The sequence below is a fragment of the Trachypithecus francoisi genome, unplaced genomic scaffold (assembly GCF_009764315.1).
Source record: "Trachypithecus francoisi isolate TF-2019V2 unplaced genomic scaffold, Tfra_2.0 Lachesis_group11, whole genome shotgun sequence".
NCBI classification, from domain to species: domain Eukaryota; kingdom Metazoa; phylum Chordata; class Mammalia; order Primates; family Cercopithecidae; genus Trachypithecus; species Trachypithecus francoisi.
The window spans coordinates 24,157,629-24,184,285 of NW_022681456.1; the positions used below are offsets into that span (position 1 = coordinate 24,157,629).

Below are 26,657 nucleotides of genomic sequence, written 5' to 3' on the forward strand. Positions count from 1 at the left end.
TGGATCACTTGAGGGCAAGAGTTTGAGACCAGTCTGGTCAACATGGTGAAACCCCATTCACATTAAAAAAATACAAGTAGCTGGGTATGGTGGCACACGCCTGTAGTCCCAGCTACTGGGAAGGCTGAGGCACAAAAATCACTTGAACCCAGGAGGTGGAGGTTCAGTGAGCCAAGATCACACCACTGCACTCCAGACTGGGCAACAGAGTGAAATGCTACCTAAAAAAAAAAGAGAGAGAAGAACTTTATTTATTTACAAAAAAAAAGGGATGCAATCCAAGGAACATCGTTTGCAGACAGACCCCTGATCTGGGGGAAAAAATGCTAAAGTATTAACAGCCGCTACCTCTTTGCTATGTTTTACAAAATGTTCTGCAATGATGTGTTATTTTCAATAAGAATAAAGCTATTTATTTTGTAACAGGAACACCCAAAGCCACAGCCACTCCAGTGCCCCTTGGGCAAAGCACTCAGTTTCCCATCTGTAAAATGGGGATAATAACACATACTTCATTCATAAGTCAACACATAGAAATAAAGGTTAAATAAGGTTCTGATGATTAAATATGTCAAGACCTAGTAAGTAAAAGGTGGTGTTGGTGCATAGTAAGTGCTATATTATCACTCAGTGCAGTGATGCAGAGATGCAGCTGATCTCCTAACCTAACCGGGAAGAGCAGCAGGCCACTCATCTGCTCCCGGCTCCATGAAGCCCAAGGCCTGCTCCTGACCCATCCACTCTCCCCATTCTTTTTTGTATAAATTCAGCGGGTACAGTGTTGTTTTGTTACATGGACATATTATGTAGTGATGAAGTGTGGACTTGTAGTGTAACCATCACTCAAATAGTGCACCTTGTGTCTGACAGGTAGTATTTCATCCCACTCTCCTCCCACCCTTCCAAGTCTCCAGTGTCTATTATTCCATACTCTACATCCATGTGGAAACACTATTTCGCTCCCACAGTGAGAATACTTGGTATTTGACTTTCTGACTTATTTCATTTAAGATGATGGCCTCGGCTGGGTGCGGGAGCTCACACCTGTAATCCCAGCACTTTGGGAGGCCGAGGTGGGTGGATTGCTTGAGCCCAGGAGTTCAAGACCAGCCTGGGTAACGTGGCAAAATTCCATCTCTACCAAAAATACAAAAATTAGGCAGTCTCAATCCAGTCTCAAAAGAAATTAATTATAAATAAATAATTAAATAATTAATTAAATAATTTTTTAAAAATAGCTTCCAGTTGCATCTGTGTTGCTGCAAAAGACATGTCCTTCTTTTTTGGGGCACACTAGTATTCCCTGGTGTGTGTGTCTATATATGTACATGTATACACATATACATACATATCTAGACATGCTCACACAGATACATGTAGATATGTACATATATGTACACTTACCCATATATGTATGTATGCACATTATATATAATACATGGATACATGTACATATATACATGTGTATATATACACACACACAAGAGAATACTACTGAGCCGTAAACAAATTATATATATATATATATATATATACACACACACACACACCAAATTTTCTTTATCTAGTCATCTGTTGATGGACACTTAGGTTGATTCCATATCTTTGCTACTGTGAATAGTGCTGTGAATAGTACAGGTGTCTTTTTGATATAATTATTTCTTTATTTTATTTTTTTTTTTTTGAGACTGAGTCTCACTGTGTCGCCCAGGCTGGAGTGCAGTGGCACGATCTCAGCCCACTGCAACTTCCACCTCCCAGGTTCAAGCAATTTTCCTCCCTCAGCCTCCCGAGCAACTAGGGTTACAGGTGCCCGCCACCATGTCCAGCTAATGTTTGTATCTTACATGTTGGCCAGAGTGGTCTTGAACTCCTGACCTCAAGTGATCCACCTGCCTCAGCCTCCCAAAGTGCTGGGATAACAGGCGTGAGCCACCACAACTGAACTCCATGCTAATTTTACTTATTGTTTTCAACCAATCATGTTAAGATCCTCCCAATGAAAAGAGAATCTGACCGAGCAATTTCTTCTCCTTCGTGTACCTACCAAGTAGTGGGATTGCTGGAGAGACTGACAGATCTATTTTTAGTTCCTTGAGAACTCTCCAAACTACTTTCCACAGAGGTTACTAACTGACATTCCCACCCACAGCCGCACCCCTCATTCTGTCCACGACCTTCCCTGACTGGCTGGCTTGATCCTTCAGCTTCAGAAAGTCTGAGACCTCCCATGTCTACACATACAAACATTAAAACTCCAGCAATTTGACCTAAAGCACAACAACAACAAAAAAACTTTCATTTTGTGGCCTAGGGGAAAAAAAACCATTCTTGGCCACCATGTTGATTTCAAAACTGGTGACAGAGCCCCTCCATCAGGCAGGCCACAAGCCCATTACCGCAGGCTAGGCAAGCGAACACACAAAGCTGCCGGACTGGCCTTGTTTCAGGCCCAATCTCCAGGCAAGTAGCTATTTTAATTCTTTGTGATAAAGCTGGAAGCCAACCAACATTGGCTCTAGAGGGCTGACCTTCAGCCAGCATTTGCTCCCACTGAAGGAGGATCATCCGAAGTGCCATTGTCCAGTGAGAAGTCCTGTCCTTATACAGCTGGGCAAGGGTGAGAGCTGAAATGTTTCAAGGTGATTTTAGAAATGACTTGAGGTACAACCAACAGCAGAGGTGTCAGCCAAACACCAAATACAGTCAGCTGCCGGAGCACAAGACCAGGCAGAATAGTATCGGGAATGGAGGAAATAAACATTCTCGGTTGCCCACTATGGACTGGGCACAGGGGACTTCTCTGTGAATCTCCACAGCCCTGTATGGAGGAGGCTGTCATCTCCAGGTTCACGATGAGGAAACCGAGGTTCAGAGAGGACCATTTACCTCCAGTCACACAGCTGGCAAGTGGCAGAGCCCTGTTTCTAATCCAACTCCAGCTGACCTCAGAATCTAACTTCTAGGCAGAAAGACAATCTGAGATAAATGGAAGCCCCTCTATTAATTGGACTTTAAAATATGCATTACACATATGGCCTCTTATATTGCCTCTCAAATAAGAGACAAACATGTATAATGCTGAGGTTTTTTGTTTGGTTTGTTTTTGAGACAGAGTCTAGCTCTGTCACCCAGGCTGGAGTGAAGTGGCACCATCTCGGCTCACTGCAACCTCTGCCTCCCAGATTCAAGCGATTCTCCGGCCTCAGCCTCCCGAGTAGCTGGGACGACAGGCGCCCGCCACAATGCCCAGCTAAATTTTGTATTGTTAGTAGAAACAGGGTTTCTCGAACTCCTGACCTCAGGTGATCTGCCCACCATGGCCTCCCAAAGTTCTGGGATTACCGGGGTGAGCTACCACGCCTTGCCCTGAGGTCTTAACTGGGAGAAATTTTGCTCCCTGGGGAGCAATACCTGGAGACACCTTTGGTTGTCACAACTTGGGGGATGTGCTACTGGCATCTAGTAGGTGGAGACCAGGGATGCTGCTCAACACCCTAAAATGCACAGGATAGCCCCCTACAAAGAATTGGACAGTCCCAAGTGTCAAAAGAGCCGCAGTTTAGAAACTCTGGTAGACTACGGCCATCCTCCTAGGCTTTGAAGCTGGAATCTACCGCTTATAACCTGTGTAATTTTGGGAAAGTTACTTCAATACTCCGTGCCTCAGTTTCCTCACATGATGGAATTAACAGTCTCTCCCTGGGCCTAGCCAAAGTGAATAGCTTGTAACACTTTAGCTACCATGTGCCTCTGCAGCATAGCATTACAGGAGCCCAGGTTGGGCCATTAGGCTAGGGCCCCGGCATTAACCAGACCTTCAATTCCTTCCCCTCTCTCTTCTTCTGTAAAATAGAGATGGTAATGGCTACCCGCACTGCTGAGAGCTGATTCTGAGCCAGGCAATGCTGTAATTACGACTACTTCCAAACGAGAAAGCAAGAAAGAACACTGTGTAGCCCAGTAAAGGCTGATATCGTTCAAACAGCACAAAACCACACTCTCCAGAAATGGACCCTTGGAAATTTCTCAAGCCACCTACCCCATCAGTACCCCCTGGGATGACTACCTTGGCTAGGCCAGGGGTGGGTGGGCAAACTAGGACCCACGGGCCAAATCCACTCGGCCACCTGTTTTTGTATCTCCCACAAGCTAAGAGTGGTTTTAACTTTTTAAATTGTTTTTTGTTTTGTTTTGTTTTGTTTGTTTTGAAAGGAAGTCTCGCTCTGTTGCCCGTTTGTTTGTTTGTTTGTTTGTTTGTTTGTTTTGAAAGGAAGTCTCGGCCGGGCGCGGTGGCTCAAGCCTGTAATCCCAGCACTTTGGGAGGCCGAGACGGGCGGATCACGAGGTCAGGAGATCGAGATCATCCTGGCTAACACAGTGAAACCCCGTCTCTACTAAAAATTACAAAAAACTAGCCGGGCGAGGTGGCGGGCGCCTGTAGTCCCAGCTACTCGGGAGGCTGAGGCAGGAGAATGGCGTGAACCCGGGAGGCGGAGCTCGCAGTGAGCCGAGATCCGGCCACTGCACTCCAGCCGGGGCGACAGAGCGAGACTCTGTCTCAAAAAAAAAAAAAAAAAGAAAGGAAGTCTCGCTCTGTCGCCCAGGCTGGAGTGCAGCAGCACGATCTCAGCTCAGTGCTACTTCCACCTCCCAGGTTCAAGTGATTCTCCTGCCTCAGCCTCCCGAGTAGCTGGGACTACAGGTGTGCGCCACCATGCTCTGCTAATTTTTGTATTAGAGACAGGGTTTCACTATGTTGGCCAGGCTGGTCTTGAACTCCTGACCTCAGGGCGATCCGCCCACGTTGGCCTCCCAAAGTGCTGGGACCACAGGTGTGAGCCACCACATCCAGCCTTAAATTGTTTTTTATAGAGACATGGTCTCCCTCTGTTGCCAGGGCTACAGTGCAGTGATGCAAAAATAGTTCACTGCAGCCTCAAACTCCTGGGCTCAAGTGATCGTCCCACCTCAGCCTCTTGAGTAGCTGGGACTGCAGGTGTGCACCACCATGCCCAACTAATTGTTTTATTTTTGTAGAGATGGGGTTTCATCATGTTTCCCAGACTGGTCTCAAACTCCTCAAGCAACCCTCCTGTCTTGGCCTCCTAAAGTGCTGAGACTATAGACGTAAGCCACCGTGCCTAGCCAACATTTTTAAATCATCAAAAAAAAAAGAAAAGAAATCAAAAGAATCCTGTTTCGTGACACATAAAAATTACATGAACTTTGAATTTCCCCATCCATAAATAATAACTGATTGAAATACAGCCAGGCCTGTTCAATTACATAACTATGGCTCCTGGTGCAGGAAACAGCAGAGTTGAGTAGTTATAACAGAGACCACATGGCCACAAAGCCAAAAATATTTACTGTCTGACCGTTTACAATAGCAGTCTGCTGACCCCGAGCTAGGCACGAGTTTTCAACCCTGACATGATGAACTTTATCAGATTCCGATGCTGGAGTCCCACCAGCATCTCTAGGGGGTAGAGGTGGGGTACCCGGCATCTAGATTTTTCAAAATCCCCCCACCAGGAAATTCTAACGTGTAGCCAAGAATGAAAACCCCTTATAGGTCTATAGCCAATATTTGCATGCAGGCAGCTGGCCTTTCAGAGCAGAATTGCATGGCAGTGAAATGGGACTCATTAAAAAACAAATTCTGCCTTCTCATCCCCAATTTTATTTCAAGCCCTTCTGTGCTCTGATCCACACTCATTTATCTACTCTCTGAACTGTGACCCCGTTCTCACGCCATGGAAAATCAGTCATCATTTGCGACCTCACCTACTTAGGAGTTCTGGCTTCTTAGATGGCCCAAGCCTTCAGGACAAGATCCCAAATGTCTCCCAATTCCAGAGGGCTCTTTCGTAACTGAACTCTGTGTTACTTATTAGTTTGCATCAGTGTTTATGCTGACTCAGGGTAGTACTCAAGACCAGCAACTTCCACACAGAGTCTCAACGAACCAAGAAAGAGCTGGGCGTGGTGGCTCATGTCTGTAATCCCAGCACTTTGGGAGGCTGAGTTGTGAGGATTGCTTAGCTCAAGAGTTCAAGACCAGCCTGGGAAACATGGTGAAACCCTGTCTCTCTAAAAAATACAAAAGTTAGCTGGGTGTGGTGGCACATGCCTGTGGTCCCGCTATTTAGAAGGCTAAAGTGGGAGGACTGCTTGAGCCCAGAGGCTGAAGCTGTAATGAGCCGTGATCATGCCACTGTATTCCAGTCTGGGCAACAGAGCAAGACACTGTTTCTAATAATAATAACAACAACAACAATAATAATAATAATAATAATGAACTCCAGAGAGGCCCATGAGGGCTAGTCGCTTGGACGAATGGGGAAACTGAGGTTCCAAGGCTTGATGGTACCTGCTCCAGAAGATCACACAGCTTGGTGGCAAAGTTGGATCATCCAAATCCATCTTTTTAGCCACTGTAAACTAAAAGAGGAACAACGCAGTCCCCCAACAAAGTATGTCCATATTATTATAAATAGGGTGACCCCATGTCCTGACTTGCTGGGACAATTCCAAATTCGTGTGAGGTTTTTTGTTTGTTTGTTTGTTTTTTTCATTAAAGTGGTTTGAGAAAGGGTACAACAGCCTCCACTGAGTGCCCCACAGTGGTATTTTGAAGATGGCATGAGACCACACCTACAAAGTACTGGCACACTTAAAGCACCCCATGAATGGTAGTGGCTATTACTGTTGTATCCATCAGCCTTGAATTGGAGTTACTGAGAAGACATCTGCCTTCCCCAAAGGAACCCAAGTTCCTGGAGGGCGGAGGTCATGGTTCCCAAACATTTTTGTGACCCTTCCTGCTACTAGATGCAGGCCTTATGCATGGGAGGTGTGCATGAATGTTTATGGACCAGGTAAACATATCCTAAGAAAATAAGGGATGGAGGCAGAGATTCAGCTACGAGGGTATTCCTCACTGTGCTGTTGATAGTAGCAAAAAAAAAAAAAAAAAAAAAAAAAAAAGGAGAAACAGCCTGAATATCCACTACTTATAGGGGATTACTCACACTTTTTTCTAAGAGACAGGGTCTTGCTCTGTGTGCCCAGGCTGGAGTGCAGTAGCACAATCATGCTCACTACAGCCTTGATCTCCCAGGCTCAAGCGATCCTCTTCCCTTAGTCTTTCGAGTAGCTGAAACTACAGACATGCATCACCATCCTCAGCTAATTTTTTTTTTTTTTTTTTTTTTAGTAGAGATGGGGGTCTCACTATGTTGCCCAAACTGGTCTCGAACTCCCTAGTTCAAGCAATCCTCCTGCCTTGGCCTCCCAAAGTGCTGGGATTACAGGCATGAGCCACCACATCTGATCACATTTTTTTTTTCAGAGATGGGGTCTTGCTATGTTGCCCAGGCTAGAGTGTAGTGGCTATTCACAGGAACGATCATAGCACACTGCAGCCTCCAACTCCTAGGCAAAAGCATCCTCCCTCCTCAGCCTCCTGAGTATTTGGGACTACAGGCTTGCACCACCCTGCCTGGCCAGGACTATTCATACATTTTAAGGCACGCCCATTTAAAGGAACACTATGGATCCAGTAAAAGTATGTTGTAGGCAGGGACTGGCAAACATTGTCTGTCAAGGGTCAGAGAGTAAATACTTTAGATCTGGTCAGTCTCTGTCCCACCACTCAAATCCTCCAGTGAGGCACAAAAGCAGCCATAAACTAGGCATAAATAATAAATCAATGAGCTTGGCTGCATTCCAATAACTTTATTTATAGACACTGAAATTTGAATTTCATGTAATTTTCACATGTCACAAAACAATCTTCTTCTTTTGACTTTTTTTTCAATAACTTAAACATGAAAAAACCATTCTCTGCTTGCAGGCCATAACAAAACAGGCAGCGAGTCATAGTTTGCCAAGCCCTGTGTTAGAAAAATACTTAATGCTGAATGAAAAAGTGAGTTACAGAATATTCTGCATGATTCAAGTTTATAAATTAAAACATATCTGCACAGGAAAAAAAAAGTGAAGAACATACAACTGTTAACAAACATCACAGGGGTGGAATTATGGGTGATTTTGTTCCTCTTTTTTGCTTATCTATAATCTTCTGAATTGTCAACCACAGACAATCACTTTGGTAATTTTTTTTTTTTTTTTGAGACGGAGTCTGGCTCTGTCGCCCAGGCTGGAGTGCCGTGGCCGGATCTCAGCTCACTGCAAGCTCCGCCTCCCAGGTTTACGCCATTCTCCTGCCTCCGTCTCCCGAGTAGCTGGGACTACAGGCGCCCGCCTCGTCGCCCGGCTAGTTTTTTGTATTCTTTAGTAGAGACGGGGTTTCACCGTATTAGCCAGGATGGTCTCGATCTCCTGACCTTGTGATCCACCCGTCTCGGCCTCCCAAAGTGCTGGGATGACAGGCTTGAGCCACCGCGCCCGGCGGTAATTTTTTTTAAGTGCAATAAAATGAAGACAAAAAAGAAAAGAAACAAAACCAAGCAGGTAGAGCTACAAAGCACTCAGGCACTGAGATGCCTACGATAATCTGCTCAGAAAATGACCCTAAATGAGATGCCTGCTCAAGTTCATGTCGATTCGCCCGGGCTTCAGCTTCAAAAAGACCGCCTTCCACAACCATCAGCCTTCTGGAGGCCAAGGAAAGAAAGCGGGGAAGGGGTGCCCCTGCCCACGGGCTGATCTTTAGGGACCTGTGTGCTCCGGAGCACCCTCCTCCAAGCAACGTCATCCCCAAGTCCAGCCTCCTTCCTCCCCTCCCGCCAAGGCCAGCTAGAGTTTCCAAGGCGGGCACCATCTCCCCAGCAGCCAACTCAAGCCTGTGTTTCTTTGGATAGGGGTGGGGGTAAAGGGGGTGGTGCTAAGAGGACATACAGCTTGACTTCAAGGGGAGGGAAGACTGCATAAGTTTGTAAAAGATCACGGTCATTCCAATTGCAGGCTTACTTACTTTACTTCGCGATCAGGGAAACAGACCTTGCACTTGGCAGGACTCATGTTGACCACCCCGCCGGCCAATCCCACCGGGCTCCCGCAGGGGTGCAGAGCATGCACCCCTTAACCGCCTGAAGCCGACCCGAGGCCCGGGACCCAGCAAGACAGCCAGGTCGCGACCTGGAGGCCGAGATGCGGTCCTAGAGCGCCGCGGGCGGAGTTCTGCTGCAGCCGGCGGGCGCCCAACTTCGCGCTGCGCTTGCTCCATCCCCGAAATGCGCCGTGCGCGCCAGAGCCCCGGGCCTACGCGCCCGCCCAGGCCCCGCCCCCACACCGACCCCGCCCCAGGAAGGCCCCTCCTTCCGGACAGAGCTCCGCCCCCGGCCCGGCCTATCTCCGACCAGCCGCTGACCTTGGGCAGCCTAAGTGAGCTGCGGAGATATTTTTTTTTAGTCTCTCTTCTGCTTTGCTCCCCAGCTCCTCGACTGCAGAAGAGTTCTAGGGTGGCACACCCCTACATATTGGCGGCAATTGATATGCTTGAATACACACACGATAGGGAAGCGGTGGAAAATATGGGAAATTTAAAATATGAGTCAGAGGTCGCCACTGTGACCGTTAAAAGTCCCTGTTGTCAAGTCGACTTTTATTTTCCAAATTCCTGGTTTCTCTCATCTTTTCACCTCCACTCCCAGGGACAGGTGGCCGCGCGATCACCCAGTGTGCTTTTAGCACGCAGTTTCCACCACCTGGGTCCGCTACTAAAGCGAGTGCCTCCAGGACAGGGAAGACCCCAGCAGCCCGGTGATGCGAAATAAACGGGTAAGACTAACATTTAGTAAGCGCTCCTTTGTTCCTCTGTGTCACTTAATCCTCATGGCAATCTTATTGTTTTTATCCCCATAATACAGATAAGGAAACTGAGGCCCAGAGATGCATGTTATCTGAAGTGCCAGAGCCCAGGGTCTTGAACTCAAACTGATTCCAGTTAGAATAAATGAATGAGGCCAGGCCTGGTAGCTCATGCCTGTAATCCCAGAACTTTGGGAGGCTGAGGCAGGCAGATTACTTGAGATCAGGAGTTTGAGACCAGCCTGGCCAACATGGTGACACCCTGTCTCTACTAATAATACAAACATTAGCCAGGCATGGTGGTGCACACCTGTAGTCCCAGCTACTCAAGAGGCTGAGGAGAATCACTTAAACCCGGGAGGCAGAGATTGAAGTGAGCCCAGATGACAGTACTGCATTCCAGCCTGCGTGACAGCGTGACACTCCATCTCAAAAAATAAAAAATAAACGAATGAATGCTTCTTCAAGTAATATTATAATAAATACAAAGAACCAAAACACTACCTAGAAGTCATCACAATAATAATAAAAGTAGCCTACTTTCATAGCAAACAAACCAAAAATAATGTAAATGCTGGCCAGTAAATTCTCTTCCGGGTAATCACTCTTTGGTTCTCCCAGTGTACACATTAATTAAATTTGTGCGCCTTTTCTCCAACTAATCTGCCTTTAACAAGTTAATTTTTCAGTGAAACTTCAGAGGGCAAAGCAGAAGTTTTTCCCTTGGTCCATACAATCATTATGCATTCTATGCATGTAACAAAATTTTACATGTATCCTATAAATGTGTAAAAATATAATGTATCAGAATTATGAAAACAGGCCAGGCATGGTGGCTCATGCCTGTAATCCAAGCACTTTGGGAGGCCGAGGTGGGCAGATGACTTGAGGTCAGGAGTTCAAGACCAGCTTGGCCAATATGGTGAAACTCCATCTCTACTAAAACTACAAAAATTAGCTGGGTGTGGTGGTGAGGTGGCCTGAAGTCCCAGCTACTCTGGAGGCTGAGGCAGGAGGATCACCTGAACCCACGAGGCAGAGGTTTCAGTAAGCTGAGATCAGGCCACTGCATTCCAGCCTGGGCAACATTGCAAGACTGTCTCAAAACAAACAAACAAAAACATAAGAACAAATTTTAAAATACAATTAAATTCACTTCACAGGCAGGCCATGTGCAGTGGCTCACGCCTGTAATCCCAGCACTTTGGGAGGCAGAGGCAGGCAGATCACTTGATGCCAGCAGTTCAAGACCAACCTGGCCGATATAGTGAAACCCCATCTCTACTAAAAATATAAAAATTAGTCTCCATGGTGATGTATACCGATAATTCCAGCTACTCAGGAGGCTGAGGTGGGAGGATTACCTGAGCCCAGGTAGCCAAGGCTGCAGTGAGCCATGATCTTGCTGCACTACAGCCTGGGCAATAGAGTGAGACCCCTTCTCAAAAGAAAAGAAAAGAAGGCCGGGTGCGGTGGCTCAAGCCTGTAATCCCAGCACTTTGGGAGGCCGAGACGGGCAAATCACGAGGTCAGGAGATCGAGACCATCCTGGCTAACCCGGTGAAACCCCGTCTCTACCAAAAAATACAAAAAACTAGCCGAGTGAGGTGGCGGGCGCCTGTAGTCCCAGCTACTCGGGAGGCTGAGGCAGGAGAATGGCGTGAACTCGGGAGGCGGAGCTTGCAGTGAGCTGAGATCCGGCCACTGCACTCCAGCCTGGGCGACAGAGTAAGACTCCGTCTCAAAAATAAATAAATAAGTAAATAAAAAAGAAAAGAAAAGGCACAGGCAGGGCCACACTTCCAGGGGGTGCCAAGTACTTGGCCACAACATAAACACCCTTGGCCCTTGTTTAAGCATCATGCCTGACAGCAGTGGATAGCTATGCTCTACCCATATATTAAATAACATTTCAACAACAGGTTTAAGGAAAAAAAAAAACAGATAAACAAAATTCTCAGTTCTTCAAGTTTCCAGGAAGGTGTTCACAGCCTTGTTTTTCACCTCCTCCAAAAAAGTAACCCACTATATCCCGATTTTTAGAGTTTCAAACCAAAACCAACAAGTGTTTGCCCCCCTAATATCCCCAGTGTAAATGTAACCACCTCAAAATAGGGAAAGCAATGAAAATCAAGAAATGAAGCTATTTCAAAACACCCAACCCTACCCAAAGTCAGTTAGGATCATGCAGAAGAGAACTGTTTGCCAGCATACTTGTATTGCTCTAGATTTTTATTCTCTATTGCAAAAACCCCAACACTACTTAAACACTGTATAGATATTCTCACTTCTCTGCTAATACAGCCTGAAAGACAGCCTCACGCATCTCTCACTATGACCCAGGGTCTCAAATAAGGGATTTCACTTAGATGGGTGGGCTCGTCATTTCATCATAGTGATCATGACCTTGCATTTTTCTCTAATTGCATTATTAGGGAACAGAAGATGGAAAGAAATGAATAATATTCAGTTGGTGCAAAACTAATTGCAGTTTCTGCCATCCATTAAAAGGTATGGCAAAAACCACGATTACTTTTGCACCAACCTAATATCCACCTCCAAGCACACCACCACCTTTATACAAACATCCGTAGTTGTGCTTTTTGATGAAACAGTTCAAGCATGGCGGTAGTTGCTGTCTCATGCATTAAGCCCTTCCTCTCAGACTTCCTAGAGGCTCAATTTTACTTGCTGGTAGTGCAGAGGGAAAACCCAGGTCAATGAACAATACACACACAAAATCAATAAGAAAATCCACATGCACGTGACCAGCAGCATGGTGGAAAGACCGTGCCATCCACGGGCTTGAACTTATCCTTCCCCTCACGGATGGCCTTAAGTAAATCCCTTCTCTCCACTTCCTCATCGATAAAATCATCCACATATAATTTGCCTTCATTTTTGCAGAAAAGCAAAATGAAATAATCCCTTTCAATATATGGGTGGGGGGGACTGTTACATTAAGTATAGACCAGAAGTGAATGATTTTTCTAAAAAAGGGCAGTGATGCTTAAGGGGGAGGGGAATGTATGAATGGTTAGTTGCTCTGTACCTTGTATTAACTTAATACAAGAACAACTCAAAGACAGGGATCCTCTTTCCCCCAAGCTCCTAGAAAACATTTTAGGAGGCCGGGCGCAGTGGTTCACGCCTGTAATCCCAGTCCTTTGGGAGGCCAAGGAGGGCAGATCACGAGGTCAGGAGTTCAAGACCAGCCTGGACAACATGGTGAAACCCTATCTGTATTAAAAGTATAAAAATTAGCTGGGCATGGTGGTGCATGCCTATAATCCCAGCTACTCAGGAGGCTGAGGCAGGAGAATTGCTTGAACCGGGATCCGGGAGGCGGAGGTTGCAGTGAACTGAGATTGCGCCACTGTACTCCAGCCTAAGCTACAGAGCAAAACTCTATCTCAAAAAAAAAAAAAAAAGAAAGAAAGAAAAAGAAAAAGAAAAGAAAAGAAAAGAAAAGAAAAAGAAAACATTTTAGGAGCTAAAGAGACTTGAAAAGAGAGTTTCTGCCAGCCCCTTCCTAAGTCAATAAATGAATAAGTTAAACATTATGGAAAGATCCTTGGCATTTCACTCAGGGGCACATAAAAATATTGATAGACAATTTAGTTTCCTGACTTGCTCCCAGCTTGGAGCTGATAAGAGGTGTGGGCTGGGATGACGAACAAGCAGTTGGGAGGCTGCACTGCAAGCCTGCCCAGTCTGCTATCTGGGAAGCTGGAGATGCCAGGTCCCTGGTATCCGCTCCTTTTCCTGGTATTCCTTCACCTACCTTCGCCTGCAGGCCCCCCTCTGCACGTCCACACCCCACAGAGCCTCATTCGCCTTCCTGGGATCCGAGGTCTGCCTTGCTAAACTGTTCTTACCTCAGTGATCCCAACATGGTCGTAAACGGTGGCAGGAAGGGACACTTCAGCGTTCATCTGCTGTTTTGGACTTTATCCTTTTATCGGGACACTTTACCTGCCTTTTCAATCCTCTTCCTCCTCCGTAGACATAGGTTGCTACACCTTCAAGGTGTAAGCCCAGCCAGGGCTTGGGAATAACTATGAGCACAGGCAAGAACTTTGGAGGAAGCCCACCCAACTAATGGTTACTGAACCACCTCTGGGCCGTCCACCCCCAGCACTTGCTCCCACTCGATCTCAACAATCTTCTAAGATAGGCATTAGTATTATCCTGCCTCAACAGAGCAGGAAATTGCAGCTCAGAGAGGTAATAGGAGAGGTCTGAATCCAGACCTAATTGTGGGTCCTGGGCCCTTATGCCGTGCACTGGATCTAATGACCATGATCGCACCACGGGTGCTGCTTTGAGTGCTGTGCTCACAGCAAGTCAATGAAGCCTGATCCCAACCCTGTGAGGGAGGTAACACTATGACTTCGTTTTAGAGGAAACGGAGGCACAGAAAGTCACAGAACTTCCCCCAAGTCACATGATGGCTAGGTGGAGAAGTCAGCACACCAGCCTCCAGCCTCAGCCACCAGCATGTTGTGCTCCTAACTATTCCACAACTCTCCCTGTAAAAATGATGGGGAATGCCCTGGCCTGTGGGCTCTCAGACCCCTTGCCCTGGCCTCCCTAAGGACAGAGGCTGTATCTCACCATCTTTGCATCCGCAGTGCCAACTGAGTGCCTGGCACCCAGCAGGGTCGCAATAACTGCTCCTGGGCCAACAAATGGATGGGACCAACCTTGGCTTCCCCACCCACCATTTCATCCCTTAGTGTGTCCTCTCTCTTGCCTAGAACCCAGACCACCTGCGGTCATTTACCAGGGAGAAAATGGTTCTAAATTAACACTTTTTTTAAGAGAGATAGGCTCTTGCTCCGTTGCTCAGGCTGGGGTACATTGGCACAATCATAGCCCACTGAAGCCTCGAACTCCTGGGCTCAAACCATCCGCCCGCTTCAGCCTGCCTGAAATTAACACACTTTCCCCCCATTTTCCAGCTACTCTCCTTCTCTATCTCCCAGCCCCCTCCCTGCTGTCCATTCCTCCACACATAAAGGAACAAAGCCACCAACTGTTAGAGCCACAAAGAACCACAGAGCGTCCAGTCTAGCCCCTGAGAAGGTAGATGATGTCCTCAAGCTCATACAACTTAAAGGTTGTCCATAAACGACCAATCTCCCAACCCTTCCCACTAATAGAAAGAACAAGTTAGGAGGAGGCCAGAGGTGCCCGTCCTGGAACCCAAGCCTCTTGCCCCCTGGGGGAAGGTTAGGCCGTGACACTAATACTGGCAGTTCGCTGACTGATTTCACATCCACATCTAACAAGGGTCTGGGTTCAAATGGTGCTCTGGGCCTCTGATGATCTTGCTGGGAGGCCTGGAATCTCTCTGGGCTTCAGCTTCCTTTCTAGGAAGTGAGATGATTGGTTTACTCTTTCCCCCAATATTTTTATACTGTTTTATTATTAGACATTGTTAAAATGCATTATAAAATGATACTTAGAGCAGAAAGTTAGAAAATGCAGAAGAAAATTTAAATCACTCATAATCATACCACATAAAAATGATTATTTACTATTTGGAGACACTCTTTACAGTCTCTTTAAGACACACACATACAAACACATACACACACACACACACACACACACATTTATTAGGCACATTTACTAAGCAGAAGCATTTTTCGTGCTTACTATATGCCAGGAACTGTTCTAAGCATATTATATATAGTCCATAATCCCTTATCTGAAATTCCCAGGCCTGATGTACTTTGGAACTTGGAAATTATTGTTTTTAGGAAGGTAAAACTTTCTGTTTCACATTATCATATTAATATTTCAGCAGCAGAATAGGATAAATAATTACTATAAATAACTCACATCAATTCAGGACAGGTTTTGCTGCCAAATGAGTTCACCACTAATTTATCAACTTCAGTTTCATAGCTTTAAGTTTCAGGATTCCAGCTGCAATCTCAGCAATCCTGAACCTGTCCCATTCCATTCAGTCCACATGTGCACCCCATAGGGCCATACTAAGTAGGGGTACAAGCTAGGAAGAGGTGGCTTTGAACCTGAGTGTCTTATCATAGGCCCACTATGCACTAACCACATGCTGTTTGTCCAACAAAATGGGATCACACGAACAAGGGGTTCTTGTAACCGTGCTCATTTCAGAGCATGTAAGCAGCGATTTTGCCACATCATGTAATGTTCTCATTAGCTCTGTTTCTAAGTGTTGCATGGGAATTCCAACCCTTGGGGACTGTTTCCAAGTCGAAGGAAAGGCCAAGTTCTAATCCCTGCCCTGAGATGAACCCAAAGGGGAAGAGATGGGAGGAGAGATCTTAATGCACAGCACGAGGTCATTGGATCCATATTCTCAGCCAGCCCTTGCCAGCTGGGAGACAGGACAGAAAGGCTGAGTTTGCATGATCCTATCAGAGACAGAAGAAAAATTTAAAATTGGAGTTTCACCCCAGAACTAGTCTCCAAAGTCACAAGATACATGCAGAAAGAATTTTATGAAAACAAAAATTTACTGCTGCTAAAGAGCAACAACTAGGCCGGGCGCGGTGGCTCAAGCCTGTAATCCCAGCACTTTGGGAGGCCGAGACGGGCGGATCACGAGGTCAGGAGTTTGAGACCACCCTGGCTAACACGGTGAAACCCCGTCTCTACTAAAAAAATACAAAAAGCTAGCCGGGCGAGGTGGCTGGCGCCTGTAGTCCCAGCTACTCGGGAGGCTGAGGCAGGAGAATGGCGTGAACCCGGAGGCAGAGCTTGCAGTGAGCTGAGATCCGGCCACTGCACTCCAGCCTGGGCGACAGAGCAAGACTCCGTCTCAAAAAAAAAAAAAAAAAAAAAAAAAAAAAAAAAGAGCAACAACTATAAAATGCCTAGTCACCTGTTAATTAATTAATTCATCCATTCATTCATTCATCCATTCATTCATTCATTCCTTCACTCATTCCCACACTCATTCATCACGTGTTTCGCATTCCCCTGTAATGCAGAATTCTGTCTTTGGCAAACTTGTTGCAGCTCATTTCATTCATGTAGTTAGCAGATATTCACAGCCTACCATGAGCTCGCACCAGCCTAGGCAGTGGGGAAAAACAGAGACCACTATAAATATGGCCCTGCCTTCAAGGAACTTGCTTTCCAGTGTAGGGAGACAGGTAATAACCAAGTAGATCATAAAAAAAAAAAAGACGTAATCTTTTAGGAGCTGATTGTGGAGGCTCACACCTGTAATCCCAGCACTTTGGGAGGCTGAGGTGGGTGGATTACTTGAGCTCAGGAGTTCAAGACCAGCCTAGCCAACATAGTGAAACCCAGTCTCAACTAAAAATACGTTAAAACAAACAAACAAACTATATATATATATATATGTGTGTGTATACACACACACATACATATATAGCCAGACATGGTGACGCATGTCTGTAGTCCCAGCTTTTCAGGAGGCTGATGTGGGAGGATTGCTTGAGCCTGTGGGGTGGAGGTTGCAGTGAGCTGAGATTGCACCACAGCACTCCAGTCTGGGTGACAGAGTGAGACTCTGTGTCAAAACAAACAAACAAACAAAAAGGACAAAATCTCAAGAAATAATTAAATGTTGCAAAGACAACTAATCAGAGTGATTGATAAAGATACAGAAGGTGGTTGGGGGGTAGATATTTTAAATGTGAGAAGGGGACAGGAAAGGCCCTTTGCGGAAGTGACTGATGGGCAAAGAGCTAGCAGTAGAGGCAGGACTGGCTACAGAATTTGCAGGACCCAGTGCAAAATGAAAACACAGAGCCCCTCGTTGAAAAATTATTATGAATTTGGGGCTGGGTGCAGTGGCTTATGCCTGTAATCCTAGTACTTTGGGAGACCGAGGTGGGCAGATTGCTTGAGCTCACAAGTTTCCGACCAGCCTGAGCAAAATGGCAAAACCTCATCTTTACCAAAAATAAAAAAATTAGCCAGCTGTGGTAGCATGTGCCTGTAGTCCTCGCTACTTGGGAGGCTGAGATGGAAGGATCACTTGAGCCCAGGAAGTCAAGGCTACAGTGAGCCATGACCATGCTACTGCACTCCAGCCGGGGTATCAGAGCAAGATCATGTCTCAAAAAACAAAACAAAAGAGAATCTCAAGATTCTTGACGAAAAGAAAAGAATCTCAAGACGACAACAGAGCATCAAAACAAGCGCAGGGTCCCTTGAAGCAGAGGGCATGCCTGTGAAGTTAGCCCTGGTGGGAGGTCCGGGTTCAGGGGTTGGGAGAAAGAGAGTTTCAGTTCAGAGGGAACAGCCAGTGCAAAGTCCCAGAACGGGAACACAATTGTGAGAACTCTGGGATGCTACGGGCACCGCAGGAAGGAGAAGGCCCCTTGAAGACTGCTTCAGAAAGAGCTTCCTCCCAAACCACAGACTTAACACGAGCATTTTCCATCCGTGCCCTGCCAGTCTCTCAGCTACTGGCCTGGCAGGAAGAGGCGAATATAAGGAGGTGGCCTTCCAGGGCAGAGCAGCAGTGAAGTGACTGCCGAAGGAAACTGCAGAGGGCAGAAGCAGATCCACAAATACAAGTCACTTCTTCACTGTGGCTTCCACGTGAGTCAGAACCCTCGAACAGATACCCCTGGCCTCTTCTCCCAGGCCTTAGTTGTTTGTCTTGGAAATGGGGAAAGGATTGGATCCTGTCTGGACTAGCTTAAACCTCTAGCCCCTGCTTCCATTTTGCAGACACAGGACCTCAAACGGTAAGAAGATTTGCCAGAGGATACAGATTATTTAGCAACTTATCAAGAAAAATAATAATTTTTCTTTTTTTCAAATCAGAGTCTCACTCTGTTGCCCAGACTGGAGTGCAGTGGCGCAGTCTCGGCTCACTGCAACCTCTGCCTCCCAGTTCAAGCGATTCTCCTACGTCAGCCTCCTGAAGAGCTGGGATTACAGGCACCCGCCACCACGCCCAGCTGATTTTTTTTTTTTTTTTTTTAGTAGCGATGGGGTTTCACCATGTTGGCCAGGCTGGTCTCAAACTCCTGACCTTGTGATCCGCCTGCCTTGGCCTCCCAAAGTGCTGGGATTATAGGCGTGACCCGCTGTGCCTGGCCTCAAGAAAAAGAATAACTTTTTTTTTCAGGAGGAGCTTCCTGGATTCAACTAACAGGGATTCTTGCTCACCATATTGGCCTTTTTGGGTCAGGCTTCATCTCCTCAATGCTCCAGCTGGTTACATGCAGGTGGCTGGCTGGCCTGCACGCACCACCCTTAAACATAATTTATGCGGCCGGGCGCGGTGGCTCAAGCCTGTAATCCCAGCACTTTGGGAGGCCGAGACGGGCGGATCACGAGGTCAGGAGATCGAGACCATCCTGGCTAACACGATGAAACCCCGTCTCTACTAAAAATACAAAAACTAGCCGGGCGAGGTGGCGGGTGCCTGTAGTCCCAGCTACTCGGGAGGCTGAGGCAGGAGAATGGCGTAAACCTGGGAGACAGAGCTTGCAGTGAGCTGAGATCCGGCCACTGCACTCCAGTCCAGGCGACAGAGCGAGACTCCGCCTCAAAAAAAAAAAAAAAAAACATAATTTATGCTTGTTCTCACTTGTCGGTGGAGCTAAATAAAGTGTACACATGGACATAAAGAATGGAATAATAGATACTGGAGATTCAGAAAGGTGGTGTGGTGGAAGGGGATGAAGAATGAGAAATTACCTAATAGATACAATGTACACTATGCAAGCAATGGCTACAGTAAAAGCCCAGGCTTCACCACTGGGAAATACATCCAAGTAACAAAACTGCACTTGTAACCCCCAAATCTAAAGAATTAAAACAAAATTTTAATGTATGGGAGGCCATGGTTTTGAACTGAGCTCCTGTGCTCAGTCCCAACAGACCAAATCAAAATGAATCACTCCTGGCCAGCTGCCTCCTAATGATTCTGAACTTTGAAACTGACCAGTTTTCCAAAAAACAGGAGATTCATAGCAACCAATCAGAAGGGGTCCAGTTTACCTGAGCCAACATGATAAGAAAGTTGCGTTTGTTTTAACCCTATAAGGAAAGTTACTTTGAAACTATGAAGCGGGCTGGGCGCAGTGACTCATACCTGTAATCCCAGCATTTTGGGAGGCTTAGACAGGTGGATCATGAGGTCAGGAGATGGAGACCAGCCTAGCTAACATGGTGAAACACCATCTCTACTAAAAATACAAAAAATTAGCTGGGCACGGTGGCAGGCTCCTGTAGTCCCAGATACTCAAGAGGCTGAGGCAGAAGAATCGCTTGAACCCGGGAGGCGAAGGTTGCAGTGAGCCGAGATTACGCCATTGCACTCCAGCCTCCAGCCTGGGTGACACAGCAAGACTCTGTCTCAAAAAAAAAAAGAAGGAAAGAAAAAGAAAAAAACAAACTATGAAGCTCCTCTTTGTCAAAACAAACAAACAAGAGAAAGCTTTGTTTCTGCTTTCTTCAGCCCTGTGCTGTCTATAAAGCCAAGCTTCTCTCTGCTCAGCTCTTCGGAACACCCGTTCTATTTTACAGAACGGGGTGCTGCATGATTCTAGAATGGTAAATAAAAGCCAATTAGAGCTTTCAACTAAATTTGCTGTGATTATGTCTTTTGACACCACCTGCCATGGCCTACACCCAAAACTGCTTGGGTGTTGACCTGTGGACACCAGGGTCAACAATCTGGTGTCCCAAAGATGCCAAAATCCAAAGCCAAAAGCTCTGCAAGAGATAACAGAATGTTCAGCCTCATTTTATTTTACTTATTTATTTATTTATTTATTGAGACAGACTCTCACTCTGTTGCCCAAGCCGGAGTGCAGTGGCGTGATCTCAGCTCACTGCAATCTCCACCTCCTGACTTCCAGCGATTCTCCCACCTCAGCCTCCCGAGTAGCTGGGAGTACAGACATGCACCACCATGCCTGGCTAATTTTTTGTAGTTTACTAGAAATGGGGTTTCACCATGTTGCCCAGGCTGGTCTCAAACTCCTGAGCTCAGGTAATCCACCCACCTCAGCCTCCCAAAGTGCTAGGATTACAGGCATGAGCCACCTCACCTGGCCTCATTTTTATTTTTATTTTTATTTTTGTAGAGACAGGGTCTCATTATGTTGCCCCAGGCTGCTCTCAAACTTCTGGGCTCAAGGGATCCTCCCACCTCAGTCTTCCCAAATGCGTGAGTCATTACGCTGGGCCTCGGCCTCATTTTGATATGTGTTGTTTCCAACAGGCTGGAACACCCAGGTTTTGACATAATTTTTTCATCCAGCCAAACAGCAGAGGCAGCAGGCAGCAGCACACATGTCTAAGGCTTGAATTCCTGAAGATTCTTTGATGTGGGATTCTCACTACAGTTCATTAGAAACAACAGACACACATGGGTCTCCTCTGTCAGAGGCCCCTGATTCTGGGGCTGGGAATGTTCCTCGAGGAAATGCCAGTGTCTCAGGAGGTGCCAGCAGAACCACCCACATTGCCCCTGGGTGCTAAAATTCTAAATTCTCAACTCTGAAAATGCTCACAGACTGGGGACAAAAGAACTAACTGTAAGTCAGTGAGCTTTAGGGCCACAGGTCATACCTCAGGAGCTTGGTGCAGCCTCCTCATTCATTTTTTTTAATTTTTAATTTTTTTTTTTTTTTTTTGAGACAGGGTCTGTCTCTGTCACCGAGGCTGGAGTGCAGTGGCGCAGTCTTGGCTCACTGCAACCTCTGCCTCCTGGGCTTAAGTGATTCTCCCACCTCAGCCTCCCTAGTAGCTGGGACTATAGGTACACACCATCACAACTGGCTAATTTTTATATTTTTTTGTAGAGATGGGGTTTTGCCATGTTGCCCAGGCTGGTCTTGAACTCCTAAGCTTAAGTGATCCACCTACCTCCCCCATCCAAAGTGCTGGAATTACAGGTGTGAGCCACCAGGCCTCCTCATTCTAAAGATGAGAAATTGGAGGCTCAGAGAGGGGAAGGGACTCACCCAAGTTCATGCAGCACATCACTCCTCCCTGCACCGTATCATAGCCCTTTGAATCGCCCACAATCCTACAATGTCATTCAGCTCCACATTCACTGCCTCTCCAAGATCCCTCTGTACCTCCTGCCAGCTGTTTGCTGGGACAAAGTAAGGATAAAAGATTTATCTCCAATGCTAGGTTTCTATGCCATGAAGACACGAGGGCAGGAAATTCACTCAACATTTTGGTTTCGTTTTCCCTATGAAAGATAGTTAAGGCCGGGCGCGGTGGCTCAAGCCTGTAATCCCAGCACTTTGGGAGGCCGAGACGGGCAGATCACGAGGTCAGGAGATCGAGACCATCCTGGCTAACACGGTGAAACCCCGTCTCTACTAAAATATACAAAAAATTAGCCGGGCGAGATGGCGGGCGCCTGTAGTCCCAGCTACTCGGGAGGCTGAGGCGAGAGAATGGCGTAAACCCGGGAGGCGGAGCTTGCAGTGAGCTGAGATCCGGCCACTGCACTCCAGCCTGGGCGACAAAGCAAGACTCCATCTCAAAAAAAAAAAAAAAAAGAAAGATAGTTAAGTAGGCTAGACACAGTGGCTCACGCCTGTAATCCCAGCACTTTGGGAGGCCAAGGGGGGTGGATCACTTGAGGTCAGGAGTTCAAGACCAGACTGGCTAACATGGTGAAAGCCCCTCTCTACTAAAAATACAAAAATTAGCTGGGCGTGGTGGCAGGTGCCTGTAATCCCAGCTACTTGGGAGGTTGAGGTGGGAGAATTGCTTGAACCCGGGAGGCAGAGGTTGCTGTGAGCCAAGATCGCGCCATTGCACTCCAGTCTGGGCGACAGAGTGAGACTCTGTCTAAAAAAAAAAAGAAGAAGAAGAAAGAGAGAGAGAGGGATCTTTTCCCCTTTATAATGTACCAGCTCAGAAAAGCCGTGGTTTAAGCTCAAACCAGTAAAGACTCCTCAAAATGGTGGCAGAAAGACAGTGGGGGAGACTTGTCCCCTTTCTATTTATAATCTACCAAATATGGATGCTTTATTCTCTTTCCAAGTCCCTGAGAAATATTAGTTCATTTAATCTTCACAATGATTTTGGCATCCAAGACTCAGGAAATAGTAATAATAATAATCATGTTGTAAGTTTGTTGGTTTGATACATTCTTCTTTGTTTTTTTGTTTTGAGACAGGGTCTTGCTCTGTTGCCCAGGCTGGAGTGCAGTGGCACAATCATAGCTCACTGTAACTGCAAACTTCTGGGCTCAAGTGACTCTCCCGCTTCAGCCTCTCAAGTAGCTGGAACTATAGGTATGCACCACGATGTCTGGCAAATTCTGAATTTTTTTTTTTTTTTAGAGATGGGGTCTCACTATGTTGCCCAGGCTGGTCTTGAACTCCTGGCCTCAAGCGATCCTCCTGCTTCATCCTCCCAAGGTGCTGGAATTACAGGTGTGAGCCACCATACTTGCCTACATTATCCCATTTAATCCCTTCCACATTATCCCATTTAATCCCTTCCACATTTTACAGAGGTACTGAGGCCTGGAGAGGTGAAGGGTCATGCCCAAGTTCACACAGTAGGGGGTGGCAGAGCCAAAGGTTGCACCCCACTCCAGCTGACGCCACAGGCTGTGCTCTTTGGACTAGATTCTGAGACTTTCTCTTCCCTTAACCCTTCTAGAAACTCAAACACTTCCCCTGAAAAGTGTCAGTATATGGAATACTTTCCTCTTCCTTTTTCTCTGTCTTCTACTTCTAGCTACCAGGGTTAAAATCAAGCTCACTGCCTACATGGACACGTATGGAAGATCACCTCTAGATTTTTCTGATTTGGGAGGAGACAGTACAGGAGATGCTTAAAAGAATAGCCAATAAAACTTCACTCCAGAGGAGCAAAACACATTGGAAGGAAGAAATGAGACAATGAGAACAGCGATTTCCCTCCGGCTGGTGAAGTTTTGGTTGGTGGCTCTTTTCTTCTCTCTGTTCTCCTGCATTTCCCAAATTTTCTTTTTTTTTTTTGAGGCGGAGTCTCGCTCTGTCGCCCGGACTGGAGTGCAGTGGCCAGATCTCAGCTCACTGCAAGCTCCGCCTCCCGGGTTTACGCCATTCTCCTGCCTCAGCCTCCTGAGTAGCTGGGACTACAGGCGCCCGCCACCTCGCCCGGCTAGTTTTTGTATTTTTAGTAGAGACGGGGTTTCACCGTGTTAGCCAGGAGGGTCTCGATCTCCTGACCTCGTGATCCGCCCGTCTCGGCCTCCCAAAGTGCTGGGATTACAGGCTTGAGCCACCGCGCCCGGCCATTTCCCAAATTTTCACCTGGAAGTGCTGTATTCCATTTGTAATTTGGGGGTGGCGGAGGAGAAGGTGGATAACAACAACATCAACAACAAAGCCACTGACTGCAGCCACTGGGATAGTCCCACCTGGTATGAACCTACAGGCATTCATTTCCAACAATCAAATTGATGGAGACCTTCAGAGTGTTTGAGTTTCTGCTTTTCAGGCATCACTGGGGGAAGGATGGTTTTTCAGTTGTCAGTTACCTGCTGAATGAATGAATGAATGAATGGGCTGGGTGTGGTGGCTCATGCCTATAATCCCAGCACTTTGGGAGACCGAGGCAGGAGGATTGCTTGAGTCCAGGGGTTGGAGACCAGCCCGGGCAATATGGTGAGATTCCCATTTCTATAAAAAACTTAAAAATTAGCTAGGTGTGGTGGTGCACACCTATAGTCCCAGCTGCCCAGGAGTGCACTGAGGTGGGAGGATTGCCTGAGCCCGGGAGTTTGAGGTTGCAGTAAGCTATGATCCTACCAGTACATTCAGCTAACAGAGTGACACAGTAAGACCCTGTCTCAAAAAAAAAAAAAAAAAAAAAAAAAAGAATGAATCAATGTCTCTTTAGGAGGCAGAGAGAACTGCCCCTCCCTATAGACTACCATCCTCACTTGTGGCTCTTGCCAGCCTTGGCTCATTCCTCTTAAATTATAACTACACACAAGGTCATCTTCCCCAACAAGGCTGAGGTCTTCTAGAAAGTCAGTTTCATGGCATTGAGCCCTGTGCATGCAGTAGATGCATGAGGAATGATTTCTTTCCTTTTTTTCTTTTTTGAGACAAGGTCTCCCCCTGTCAGACAGGCTGGAGTACAGTGATGCCATCTCAGCTCACTGCAACCTCCACCTCCTAGGTTCAAGCGACTCTCCTGCCTCAGCCTCCCAAGTAGCTGGGATTACAGGCACATGCCAGCATGCCTGGTGAATTTTTGTATTTTTAGTAGAAACAGGGTTTCACCATGTTGGCCAGGCTGGTCTTGAACTCCTGACCTCAAGTGATCCGCCTGCCTTGGCCTCCCAAAGTGCTGGGATTTCAGGCATGAGCCACTGCGCCCAGCCTCAAGGAATGATTTTGAAAGGAGGGAGGGAGAGAGGGAGGGAGGGAAGGAAGGAAGGAAGGGAGGGAGGGAGGGAGAAAGGAAGGAAGATAGGAAGATAGATAGGAAGATAGGAAGGAAGGAAGGAAGGAAGGAAGGAAGGAAGGAAGGAAGGGAGATAGATAGGAAGATAGGAAGGAAGGAAGGAAGGAAGATAGGAAGGAAGGAAGGAAGGAAGGAAGGAAGGAAGGGAGATAGATAGGAAGATAGGAAGGAAGGAAGGAAGGAAGATAGGAAGGAAGGAAGGAAGGAAGGAAGAAGAAGGAAGGAAGGAAGGAAGGAAGGAAGGAAGGAAGGAAGGGAGCTTCTGAGAAGGCTCGTGTCTTCTCCTTTTGTGCATAGCCACCCTTGAAGTGTTGGCATCAGCAAATGGCTTGACCAAGGTGGGCATGGATTGGGAAGGGTGTGGACCCCACCTGAACTCTGCACTCCTCGGTTATAAGGAGAAAAGACACGTTACCTCATAGTGGGGACACGGGTCTCAGCTTCACCTGCGGTCAGAAGAGCCTCCAGGGACAGGGCCCCCAAGCTGGCCCGGCTGCCCTTCCTGGTAGACTCACGAGATGAGCCGGCAACAGAGTCCTCGTCAGAGGAGTAGTCATCAAAAGAGCCCAGGATGAAGTTGGTCATCAGCTGCCTCTTGATGTTTGCCTGCTTCCTGTCTTCTTTGGAGGGGGAGCCAGCTTGCTGGCCCTGGGGCCTGGCTGAGGAGGATAAGCCATTGGTATCTGGGGCCTCCAGACCTTGTGTCCCGATCCCATTGGCTTGGAGCTCTGGGGAGGGTGCTGCCTCACTGGAAGAAAGGGGGTTTCTTGGGCGCTTCTGGTGGGAGGGTGGCAGGGAGTTTCTCCGCCGACCAGCATCTTTGGGGCCTTTGTGGGAGGCTGGCTCGGCCTGGCTGGGAGTCTTGGGCAGAGAGTGGTCCTCCCCATTTCTCTGCGGCGTCTCCCCTGAGTTGTCAGAGGCTGGAAAGGGTTCCTGGCTCAGGATGAAGTTTGCTTCTGATGTACTCTTGGTGATCGGCTTGGAGTCCGTCATTTTCCCCCAGATTTTTAAACAGGAAAAGGTCAGACAGGAGAAAATCAGACAAGATAGACAAAGAAGCAAGACCATTCAGAAAATCTGTAAGGAGAAGAGGAGAGACATTTTAGGAATTACATAATCAAGTGATTTCTCTCCTAAAGAAGCTAGTGGGGCGGGAGACTGTTGGGGTGCTGTGTATTCCAGAAACACTGGACGGGGGGAGAGATGGGGTTCCCCTCCCTGCTCTGCCTGAAACATGCTTAGACATATTCCTTCACCCCTCTGGATCTTAGTTTCCTGCCTCTAATTTAGGTATAGCAACACTTGCTCAATGTACATCATAAACGTTTATGCGAGTGAGAACTAAATGAGGTAATAATGTACGTTAAGGGACTTCATTCTGGTAGCATTATTCATAATGTAGAAATGTGAAAACAGCCCAAATATTCATTAACTGATGATTGTAGAAA

General features: G+C 46.9%; 1 protein-coding gene across 1 annotated transcript in view; it reads right to left on the reverse strand.

Moving 5' to 3' along the window:
• The window catches only part of ACACB (acetyl-CoA carboxylase beta), a 140,154-nt gene extending 113,877 nt beyond the window's left edge, over positions 1-26,277 (reverse strand). The window contains 1 exon segment of the mRNA XM_033220706.1: positions 25,625-26,277. Within this exon segment, the coding sequence (XP_033076597.1) occupies positions 25,625-26,277 (653 nt within the window).
• Positions 26,278-26,657: the final 380 nt, after the last annotated feature.